This window comes from Callorhinus ursinus, unplaced genomic scaffold (assembly GCF_003265705.2).
Source record: "Callorhinus ursinus isolate GAN/ISIS: 27379988/994484 unplaced genomic scaffold, GSC_fseal_2.0 scaffold61, whole genome shotgun sequence".
NCBI classification, from domain to species: Eukaryota; Metazoa; Chordata; class Mammalia; order Carnivora; family Otariidae; genus Callorhinus; species Callorhinus ursinus.
The window spans coordinates 4068919-4080535 of NW_027397123.1; the positions used below are offsets into that span (position 1 = coordinate 4068919).

The window sequence follows — 11617 nt, forward strand, 5'->3', positions numbered from 1 at the left end:
GGTTGGGACCGAGGAGGCCCCAGGGGGAGGAGGGAAGGAAGGATGAGCCCCTGGCCTCCAGCCCAGGTTCTGGCTGATAGTCTCCTGCTGCCCCAGGTCTTCAGCCCCTCCCCGTGGCTGCCTCAACCGGCTTTTCAGGAGACACTGCGTCCTGTCCCAGCTCATGGCAATCGGTCCTCTGCCCTCGCCCAAGGTCTGGGAAGCAGGAGGCCAAGGTCCCGGCTCCAAAATCTATAAGCCTCCCCGAGGGGCCCCAGGCTGCTCTGGGGACCCAGGCACCCTTCTCTCCAGCACCCTCTGAGACCCAGGCTTGGCCTGTCTTCCCTGGGCTTCCCTTAGCAAGCATACTATGTGTACTTACGTCCCATACCTTTTTGGAGTGCTTCTTTAAATCCATCCATTTGTTCAATCTATAAATATTTACTGAACCCCAGGCAATGTTCTAAAAATTGGGGATACAGCAGTGGCCAACACAAAAGCCCTGTCCTCTGGAAGTTTACAATCCGATAGGTGAGGCAGACAGTATAAAAGATAATTTTGGATCGTGGTAAGTGCTTGTAAAAACAAAACGATGATATCACCCAGGATAACTGAGAGACGGCCAGGGATTTTTTTTTTTTTTTTTTTTTTTTTTGGTGACATTTGAACCAAGAACAGAATAAGAAAGAACCCACCATGTGAAGATGTGAGTTCTGCTTTCCAGGCAGAGAGGGCAGCATGTGCAAAGGCCATGAGGCGGGAATGAGCCCGGGGTGTCTGAGGACCGGAGAGAAGACCCGTGGGGCTGGGACGTAGTAAGCGTAGGGGGGTGTCAACGAGAACAGTGACAGCAAGGTCTGAAGACTCCCTCAACTCCCCAAGAGTGCTCTCCTCCCCCCTGACTGAGCCTCCCATCTTCCTAGACTTTTGCTGCTGGGGAAACTGGACCCTTCGATCCCCTGAGAGGAGTGAAGAACTAGGCCTGGGTCCTGGGGAGGGGGGTGGCTGCAGGTGAGGTTGGGAGAGAGGAGGCCTGGAGAGTGGGTGAGGAATGAAAAGAGGGGGTGGTTGGAAGGGCAGACATCTGGGCTTTGGGGTGGAGGGCCTGAGCTGGGCAAGGACGGAAGATGACACGTGAGTGTTCTCCATCCATGACTCACCTTCTCTTCCTCCTCCTCTTCATTGCTTAACTCAAGCTCCCTGAGAAATACCTCCCTGACTGGGGACCAAGTCAGTGCCTCACAGGGGTAACTGAGTCATGAGGGGTGGAGAAGAGAGAGGGAGGTAGAGTATAAATAGCAGCTTTGCTTCCCTGGCTCCTCTCTGCATCCTCCCCACCCTGCCAACAACATGCACCTTGCCAGTTTGGTCAGCTCCTGCTCCCTCCTACTGCTACTGGGGGCCCTTCCTGGATGGGCGGCCAATGATGACCCCATTGAGAAGGTCATTGAAGGAATCAACCGAGGGCTGAGCAATGCAGAGAGAGAGGTGGGCAAGGCCCTGGAAGGCATCAATAATGGAATCACTCACGCTGGAAGGGAAGTGGAAAAAGTTTTTAATGGACTTAGCCACGTGGGGAGCCAGGCCGGCAAGGAACTGGACAAAGGCGTCCAGGGGCTCAACAACGGCTTGGACAAGGTAGCCCATGGGATCAACAGTGGCACCGGACAAGCAGGAAAGGAGGCAGAGAAGTTTGCCCATGGGGTCAACAATGCTGCTGGACAGGTTGGGAAGGAGGCAGACAAAGTGATTCAGGGGGTCCATCATGGGGTCAACCAGGTGGGAAGTGAGGCAGGGAGGTTTGGCCAGGGGGTCCACCATGCTGCGGGGCAGGCTGGGAACGAAGCAGAGAAGTTTGGTCAGGGGGTCCATCATGGGGCTAACCAGGCTGGGAAGGAGGCAGAGAAGTTTGGTCAGGGGATCCATCATGGCGTTAACCAGGCTGGGAACGAGGCGGGGAGGTTTGGCCAGGGCGTCCACCATGCTGCGGGGCAGGTTGGGAACGAAGCAGAGAAGTTTGATCAGGGGGCCCATCATGGGGTTAACCAGGCTGGGAACGAGGCGGGGAGGTTTGGCCAGGGGGTCCACCATGCTGCCGGGCAGGCTGGGAACGAGGCAGAGAAGTTTGGTCAGGGGGTCCATCATGGGGTTAACCAGGCTGGGAAGGAGGTGGAGAAGTTTGGACAGGGGATCCACCATGCTACTGGGCAGGCTGGGAACGAGGCAGAGAAGTTTGGCCATGGGGTCCATCATGGGGTTAACCAGGCTGGGAAGGAGGCAGAGAAGTTTGGTCAGGGGATCCATCACGGGGTTAACCAGGTTGGGAAGGAGGCAGAGAAGTTTGGTCAGGGGATCCATCACGGGGTTAACCAGGCTGGGAAGGAGGCAGAGAAGTTTGGTCAGGGGATCCATCACGGGGTTAACCAGGCTGGGAAGGAGGCGGAGAAGTTTGGCCAGGGGATCCACCACACTGCTGGGCAGGCTGGGAAGGAGGGAGACAAAATAGTCCAAGGGGTCCACCACGGAGTTAACCAGGCTGGGAAGGAGGCGGAGAAGTTTGGCCAGGGAATCCACCATGCTGGTGGGCAGGCTGGGAAAGAGGGAGAAAAAATAATCCAAGGGGTCCATCATGGGGTTAACCAGGCTGGGAAGGAGGCGGAGAAATTTGGTCAGGGGATCCACCACGCTGCTGGGCAGGCTGGGAAGGAGGGAGACAAAATAGCCCAAGGGGTCCACCACGGAGTTAACCAGGCTGGGAAGGAGGTAGAGAAATTTGGCCATGATGTTCATTATGCTGCAGGGAAGGCTGGGGAAGAGGGAGACAAAATAGTCCAAGGGATCCATCCTGGGGTCAACCAGGCTGGGAAGGAGGTGGAGCACTTTGGCCAGGGAGTTCACCATGCCGTTGAACAGGCCGGAAAGGAGGCAGACAAAGTGGTCCAAGGGGTCCACGATGGGGTCAACCAGGCCGGGAAGGAGGCAGAGAAATTTGGCCAAGGGGTCAACCACGCTGCTGGCCAGGCTGGAAAGGAAGCGGATAAACTTGGCCAAGGTGTCCACCATGCTGCTGGCCAGGCCGGGAAGGAGGTGGACAGGTTGCAGCAGAATGTTCATAATGGGGTCAACCAAGCCGGCAAGGAGGCCAACCAGCTGCTGAATGTAGGTGAACAGGGGTGGGGAAATGGGGAGAAGGGGCTGGGGGAGGGAGAGGTTCAGCCCTTGGGACATTTGGGTAGTCCATGTAGCCTTCATTCAGTGAAAGAAGCTTGGGGAGCTTTATGATCACGTTCCCTTTCTTCCTCTCCATCTCCTTACAAAGGAGCTGGTGCTCTGCTGGTCAGATGGGTCACACCATCTTGTCCGCAAAGCCCTAGATCAGACAGCGAGAACCTTCGCACTTCAGGGAGCTGCCCTCCTAGTTGAGGAGGTGTAAAGAGAGGAACATGAAGCCTCTCCTGGGGAACAGGAAATGGTTACTGAGTCAAGGTCTTGTGCAGTGCAAACAGAGCGAGTGTTGAGAAAACCCAGAGCATCAGAGTAAGCATGAGGAACGGCTTTGGGAGATAAGCCCTCTTCTGCTTAATTTTCATAACAAGCCTCTGAGGTAGTCAGGGTGAGGATGTTGACTCCCCGATTCTCAGATAAGGAGATAGAAGTGAGTTTTAAGGGGATTTGCCAAGGTCAGGTGGCTAGCGAGCAGGTCTGGCCAATCACAGGTCAGGGTTCTTTGTCTCCCCCCCCCCCCCCCCCCGACACTGCTCCATCAGGGGAGGTCTCCAGGAGGATTTCTGTAGAGGCAACAAATACTGGAGGCCAGGGGGAGGCAAGGGGCGCCATTCACAGCGGGCCAGAAGCCTGACCCCTGCCTGCCTCAGTTCCCCACTCTCCAATCTCCATGAGGAGTCTTTGGGACACCATCTGGAGGACTGGCCCAGACTCGGAAGCCGACAGCCACGCAGGCCGCAGGCAGAGGACCCAGGGCTGGGTGGCTGAGGAGGAAGGGACTCCACAGGAAGTGTGCACGGCAGAGGAATGGGCTCTGAGTCAGACGGCAGGCTTCACTGGGAAGGAGTCAGGAAGGGGAGGTTTGTTATGGGATCCAAGCTGGCCCTAGCAGCGGCAAAGGCACAGCTGAGTATCTGAGGGGAAAATGAGGTCAGGGATCAACCGAAGTCAGGGACCAGGCCAGAGGGGGGTAGAGACGGGGTAGAGCTGAGGTCGGGGCTGAGGTTAAACTATGGTTCTAGGGTTTGCGTGGGTCGTCTGGGTTCCCTTCCCAGTTTCCATTCAGGCCCTTCTCAGCGACTGAGGGCGTTTCATTCACTGAAATAAAAGGGAATTGGGGGAAGACTAGTCAGGACGGGCAGACATCCTTCCAGGCTTTTCTTCCCGTCTCACAGAATTCCCACAGTGACATGGGCTTTGGGTTTTCTTTCTGGGTAATGAGGGGGTAGGGGATTAGCTTCTGCCTCCCACCCCAGCCCCAGTCACCCTAGAGGGCGGCAGGTCACCGGGGAAGAGGAACCTGCGAGATCCTCAAGGGCTGAGGGGTTGTAATGACAGTCTGGGCTTCGTCCGCAGGGCACTCACCCAGGCGTTTCCACCGGCCAGCACGGAGGGGGCGCAACCACAACAGTAGCATCTGGAGTAAGTTCCCCGGGGGCACAGCAAGGACTCAGTAGGGGGAGGGAAGGCCGTCCTATGATGGGATGGATTCTGGGGACCAACCCTCTTGCCCTTGAATTCTAGGCCTCGGTCAACAAGCCCTTCATCAACATTCCAGCTCTGTGGAAGGTGAGTGCTGGGAGGTTTCAACTTTCTGCTCTCTGTCTCTGGAGAGAGTCTCAAGTTCCCTTCCCACTGCCTGTCCACGGATAACTTCACTGTGGACACACTCTCAGCCTTGCAGACACCATCCAACCTGTTTCCCAGCTCTGGCCTTCCCTTTCTTCACCTGCTCTTTGCCCCTTACACCCTGTTTTCCTCTTCTGGCTGCTTTCCATTCCTGCTGAGGCAAATGCAAGCTGGCAAAACAGACCCCCAGAGGCCAGCGAGGGAGGCGCGCTGCTGAAACCATCCCCTCCGTGTGCTCACCGCTTCTCATCGGATTCCCTCCCTACCTCAACCCACCGTGGGGCCCTCTGCTGCCTTATAGCAGTATGCTGGGGGGTGGGAACCTGCAGCTCTGGGCTTTCCCTGGCTGACGGGACTCCCCAGTAGAAAGCCTCCTGGGGGACCCTGGTCCCTACCCTGGGCGCAGAGCAAAATCCTAGCTTTGCAGTTTTCTCTTTGCATGTAGTGCATGGCTGCATGAGCCTGGGGCAAAAGGAGGAGGGTGTGGAACAGCCCTTGTGGACCGTGCCCGGAACCCAGAGGCACAGCCTTGTTTATTCCTGGGCTATGGGGGTGCCAGGGGACCCTCTGAGACAAAACAGACAAGGCTTCTGGGCTCCTCCACAGGGCCCTGGCACCTCTCCCTGGGAGGGCTGGCTCCCTGTTCTTCCTGAATCTAGGAGCCACTTTGCTGAAGACATTCCGCAGAACATAGGCAACCCCTAGGCCTGAGAAGCTAATGGCCATGTCCCCCCTCATTTCCCTAGGGGACGTGAGGGCAGAGGTCTTGGTCCCCTCAGGGCTGTGTTCCCTGCATTCATTTCCTCTCTCCTCTTTTCCAGAGCATCGCCAACATCATTCCCTAAACTGATGCACTGGCCTCACTCAGCAGACTGACATTCCTGTTGTCATACTAGCTGAAATGACCCGGAGGAGCTGGGGGCGGGGGGCAGATTTCCTGAGTCCCGGGAGGGGGCTGTACTGGGGTTTGTGAATAAATATGACACGTTATACTCTCATCATGGTCCACTGTGCTCCCCGAGGAGGGGTGGGTGGGGGGAGGCTTCTCTTTCCTTGCTATTCTGTGGAAGGAGCTGGGGGCTGATGCACAGGAAGGCTGGGCTGGAGATTTCAGGCAGGTCAGATATAAGAGGGCACTCACGGGGACAAGCCAGGCTTCGCTAGCGGGCAAAACCCGTGCGTGCTTGGTACTAAGGGGAGCATCTGTGCAGAGAAGGCCACTTCAGGCCAGAGTGGGGGCAGAAGCACCAGCGAAGAGAATGGCGGGAACCTAGATGGAGCCCAAGCGGGTAGCATCCTTGTTTGGGGGGTGTGGCACCAAAGGAATAACAATGGTAACTTGTAATTGTTGTGCAATGCTGGGCTCCCTGCTGGGTGCTTTCCACGCATGACATCACTGAATCCTCCCCCCCTCCACCCCCTTAGGTAAGAGGTTCTGTTACAGAGAAGCACATGGAGGCTCCCGCAGGTTAAGAAACATGACCAAGGTCACATAGTCAGGAAGTGGAGGGGAAAGGACTTTGAGCGACAAAGCATATTCTGAAAATACGGTCTTTTCCTTTTGGCATCAAGCAGTGGGGAATGGTGCAGACAGGAAAGGAAGAGATACGTGTGGGAGGTGCTTGCATGGGGAGGAGCACCAAAGGCCCAGGGGGAAAGCACCCTGGTGACAGGAGGGTGGGCCTCCTTAAGATGGACAGGAATGGGGACACAGAAGGCCCGGTTTTCAGATGCATGACAGCAGCGACTGTTCACTAAGCACTAGCTAGCTTCCAGTACTGTGTGAAGAGCTGAAACCATTTAAGCCTCTCATAACCCAAAGGCAGAAGCCCTTTTGTGATCCCCATTGTATGGATGAGGAAAACGGAGGCTCAGAGGGCCCAGGGCCCTGGCTGTCCACTGCCAGAACCTGACCTTTCACGGTTGCCTAGAAAGTCTCTAGAAGGCTTGCCAAGCACCGGTCTGTGTGCCGGGAGGTGTGCATTCCTGGTAGGACCATGTACCTGTGGGCAGCTTCCTTCCCTTCTGGGGGCCACAGTTTCCTTCTGTATATGTGTGTGCTTGTGTGTGTGTGTGTGTGTGTGTGTCTTGGGGGGGTTGTCTGCAGGGGAGGACTACAAACATAGCTTCCGACACCAAAATTCCATCAATTGTGGGACCAAAAGTAAGAGGCCCAAAATTGCCCTTGGGGAATTTACAGGCTTCCCGGGGGATACAAGGTGCATAAACAGAATATGAAAACAAATATGAAGCAATGCATCGATAAGAACTAGATGCCACCAGGAGGGGTGGGGGTGGGGGCTGCATGTGTACAATAAAGGTGACGCTCCCGAGACTTCATGTTCACTGCATTTTTCCTGATTTGTAGAATACTATCATTTTTACGACCTATGGTCCTTCCCTTCCCCTACGATATTTTAATTAGAAAATATTTCAAACGCACCAAAAGATGAGTTTTATAGTGAATACCTGCGTAGCCACCCCTTATAGTCTACCATTAACAGTTTACTCTCCTTGCTTGATCACACGTCCATCTGTCACATATCTACCCATTTAGCCACGCATCAATACATTAAATGGCAATTGTCCATTTCCCGCATTTTAATAAACAAGAAGCATTCATTCACATCACACATTTATTGAGGGTCTACTCTGTGCTGGAGCTCATTTCATACAAACTGGAGTCGTCCCTTCTGGAAAGGGCATATTCTAGGGAATCTCTCTTTCCTGAAGTAAAAGCTTTCACCGATTTTATTTGTACGCACATTTTGTTGCTGGGTTTACTTGGATGGGGGTCCTGAAAGTGTCAAAGTGATATGGGATAATCCTATGGGTGGGTGTGTGTGTTGGGGGGTGTCAATCTTGGGAGGCTTCTGGGAAAGAACTTAGCCGGTTTTCAAGGGTAAACGAGGCCTGGCTCACTTCTGTCTCGGGGTCCGGTGTGCACCTCCGTCCGCCAGGAATATTCTCCGTGTCCCTCTTTCCCCTGTGCCAGTGCTTCCTTACCCTGCAGGTGTCGGCTGTCCTGACCACACCACCCAAAGGGCCACCTTTCTATTCTCTGGTCTGGCACACTGATCTTTTTCTTCACAGTGCTTATGACAATGTGTAATTATATATTTACTCATTTAATGTCCATTTTCCCCCTAGACTAACATGTTCCAGAGGAGAGGCCGAGGCCAGGCACAGATGGCTGGCAGCTAACAGAGGGGAGGCTCTCTTTTATTGGGTGCTGACTACGTCTGTGCTGAGCACTTACAGACAGGTTCATTCCATCCTCTCGAGCTCCCCGTGAGCCAGGCACCATGATGGTCCCCCTCCCAGACTGAGGCCGCCCAGCTAGTGAGTGGTGATGGCCCGGCTCCTCCTAGTCACGAGCACTTCCCAGCTGCTGGTCTCTGCTGGTGGCCGAGATGGCTGGCCTCCCTGGGACCCTCGGGGAGGCGGGGGCTACTTCAAAATAAGTCCTCTTTAAAATTAAGTTTCTGCCTTCAGGAGGTGTGTGCGTGCCTGTGTATGTGTCTCGCAATTAAACTGCCAAGAAAATACTCCAACATCAACGTGCCCACCACTAGCAAGAACACATAGTGAGTGCACAGGAGCGTGCCAGGCATTGTTCTGAGCACCCCGCCAGGATTCCCTCACTTCACCCCTGCATTCCTGCCTCTGATAGACAAGGAAACCGCTGCACAGGTGGGTTAAGATCGCAGCTAGTAAGGGGAGGAGTCAGGATCTGAAGCTCGGCGGCAGGATAGGTACTGCGCACAGGTGGATCAGCAGATGCCAGCTGGAGGCTCGGGATACCACCGAGGGGAGCAGAGACATCACCCAGATCCAAAGCCCCATCTCCTCTCTCTGCTTGAGTCCAGCCTCTGTCCCCCCCCACCCTGAAGCCTCCTCCCTGGTCTCTGTATCCACCTCCTGCCCCTTGCCCCCCAGCCTGTTCCTCAGAGGGACCCTGTTAACACTGAGTCAGACCATAGCCCTCCTCAGTCAAAACCTTCCCCTGGTTCTACTTCATTCAGAATAAGAATCAGAATCCTCACAGTGGCCCCAAGTCCCCCTGTCTGGGCCAGTTTCTCAGTGACTTTGACTTCAACTCTTCCCATTCCCCACCCTGCTCCAGTCACAATGGTCCTCAAATAGAGTAAGTAGGTTCCTGCCCCAGGGCCTTTGCACTGCTGTCCCTCCGCTTGGGATACCCTATCCCCAGACGTCCTCATGGCTCACTCTCTCACTTCCTTTGGGTGTCAGTTCATAGGTCACATCTTGAAGAGCCTTTCCTGGTTACCCAATTTAAAATACTCTGTCTTCTGTAGTCCCCCACCTCCCTGTATTTTTCTTCATTAGTGCTCACCACCTGATACGTTTATTGTCCAACCTCCTCACAATGAATGTGAGCTCCCTAAGGAGAGAGATTTAGATGATCTTCTACACTGTATCCCCGTGCCTAGAACAGGTGTGACACACAGCACAGTAGGTACTCAATAAATACTTACAGAATGAATGAAATAGTGACTTAGAAAAGCTGAAATCGGAGGACATGAGGTCAGGCAGTTCAGATTTGTGGACGCCATTAGGTACAAGAACAAAGGAGGCATGGATGTAGGAGAAAAAGCTGTTTGGGAGTCTGACAGACCTGGGTCATATTCGGACAGCACCATTTTACCACCATCTCTTTTAAATACGCTATTATGTATGTGTTTACCAGCCCTGGGCCTCAGTTACCTCACCTGTAAAATGGGAATGTCTACCCGCCCCCCCGCCCCGAGGTTGTCGTAAGGATTAAATGAGATCATGCATGTGGAAGCACTTAGCCTTCTATTTGGTTCACAACAGGTATTTCATAAATATGCCTGCAGACCACGTGAGGTGACCTCTCAGGTCCAGAGATGCCTGAGGGTAGTTTTCTCCAGAAGGCAGAGCATGGGAGTGCATGGGAGAATCCAGCTGGTTCAGGAACATGGCTTTGAATAAGTCTGAATCACACAGTGAGAGCCGTGCCCTTTTCTCAATTTTCTCTGAAACTTTCTGATTATGTTAGAGAAGAAGACTCAACTTCTGTGCTCCTGTGCCTTGAATACCTCCCTCATACTTGCCAATCTCCTTCTGTGTTTTCTGGTACTTTCTCTTTATGGGCAAGTGATCCTGGCTCTCCACTTACAGTAGCGACATAAAATATGCTTAAGAAAGTAAGCTGGCTTAAAGAAAAACACTAGTAACAGAGCTGGGTCAGGGGGCAGATACATACCACGGTGAAGGTGGTATCCCATGAGGGAAGTGTGGGAATGAATCTCTGAAGCAGGGAGCGCTCTACCTCCAGCCCCATGGTCCTGCCCTTGGACGCGGAAGCAGCTGGCTCAGGGGCCGAGGTGTCCATCAGCAATCCGGAGGCCTCAGATTTACTCCTGCCCCCCTGCCCCTGCCCTCCATAAGGCCCCAGGGCAAAGCCACCACCAATTCCATCCAGAGAAGAGTGAAGGTTTTGACAAGCGGGGGGAGGTCTGAGACAGAGGACGAAAGAACGTGCTGGGAGCAGGGTTTAGAAGTGGAGCAGGCCTGGGCTTGGCTTTGGCTCTACCACACACCACCATTCCCCTCTGAGCCCCAGATTGTCTGTCTCTAAATGGGGTGATACTAAGACTATCTGCCAGGGCTGTGTGAGCCTTAAAGCGCTTAGTCCGGCACTGGGCACACAGAGCTGTGGATAGACTGGAGCTGCATTGACAATTACGATGATGGTTACCACTACCACCATTATCACTGTCATTAAAGAGAGGTGGAATAACAGGGAGGTAGGAGGTGCCCAGGACAGACAGGGGTTGTGTTTACATGGTGAGAGGTGTTGGATGTTACAAGTTGGGGTGCGGGTGCTGGGGTGGAGAGACTGACTGAGAGACATTGGGAAAGGCAGATGGAAACCAGCCCCTCCTAACTTGGTGATGAGTTCCAGTGATACAAGGCCGGCAACAAGTGGGAGGCCCAGGGGTCCTGGGAGCAGAGAAGCAGCCGGGTGCTGGACAGGGCTGAGATGGGGAAGATGCCTGAGCCCTGCGTCCTGAGCTGGGACGAGGAGAGGGCCATGCTGCTGACCTAGGGCCCTGGAAGGGGGTGGGGTGGGGGCTCACGCTGACCCCTCCTCCCCTGCTGGTGCGGCCAGGCCCTGGGGAGGCTGGGGGTGGGTGGGGCGAGCCGCAGTACCAGTCCTCTCAGGAGGCTCTGAGCTCACACACGTGCCCCCGTGGGCCAGGAAAACAGGATGGGTGCCTGGGTCAGCTGCTCCCTCCCACTCATGCCCTGGGGGTGGCTGGCCCGCCCAGTTCCTTGCTCCGCACCCAGCTTTCTCGGCCAAGAGCAGCCCCAGTGCTGAGACGCCCTGATGACCCCTCTCAGGCTGGCCACTTCCTTCCTTGGTACCTGGGGTCCGCGCGGAGGGCAGTCCCACAGCTGCCAGACTCTGTGGGCTGGAAGGTATGGCAGAGTGTGAGGACGGTCACCTTTAGGTGGCAGTATGGGAGGGAAGAGAGATGGGAGAGAAAAAGGCCGCCAAAACTGAGAGAGCAAGGCCAAGAAAGGGCAGCTGCCTCTCAGCCCGGTGCCCCTGAGCCAGGCTGGCTTACACCCCGGGTGGGTCCTGCCCCGCTGGGCTCCCTGCGTTTCCCTCCCGGTTGGGTCCCGCCTGGGGTTCCTTTCTCCTGAGACCCTCCACCCCATCACCTCTAGGAGACACCGACCGACCATCTCCTCAGATGTCCCCACCCCCGCCCTGCGCCCCAAATTCCTG

The 11617-nt window shown here is 55.0% G+C and overlaps 1 protein-coding gene across 1 annotated transcript; it reads left to right on the forward strand.

Annotated features, from left to right (window-relative positions):
• Positions 1 to 1297: 1297 nt before the first annotated feature.
• Positions 1298 to 5831, forward strand: SBSN (suprabasin). Its single transcript, XM_025854471.2, has 6 exons — positions 1298 to 1812; positions 1921 to 1974; positions 2029 to 3138; positions 4561 to 4626; positions 4729 to 4773; positions 5655 to 5831. The coding sequence occupies exons 1-6, from the start codon at positions 1330 to 1332 to the stop codon at positions 5676 to 5678; spliced, it is 1782 nt and encodes a 593-aa protein (XP_025710256.1). The 5' UTR covers positions 1298 to 1329; the 3' UTR covers positions 5679 to 5831.
• The last annotated feature ends 5786 nt before the right edge of the window (positions 5832 to 11617 follow it).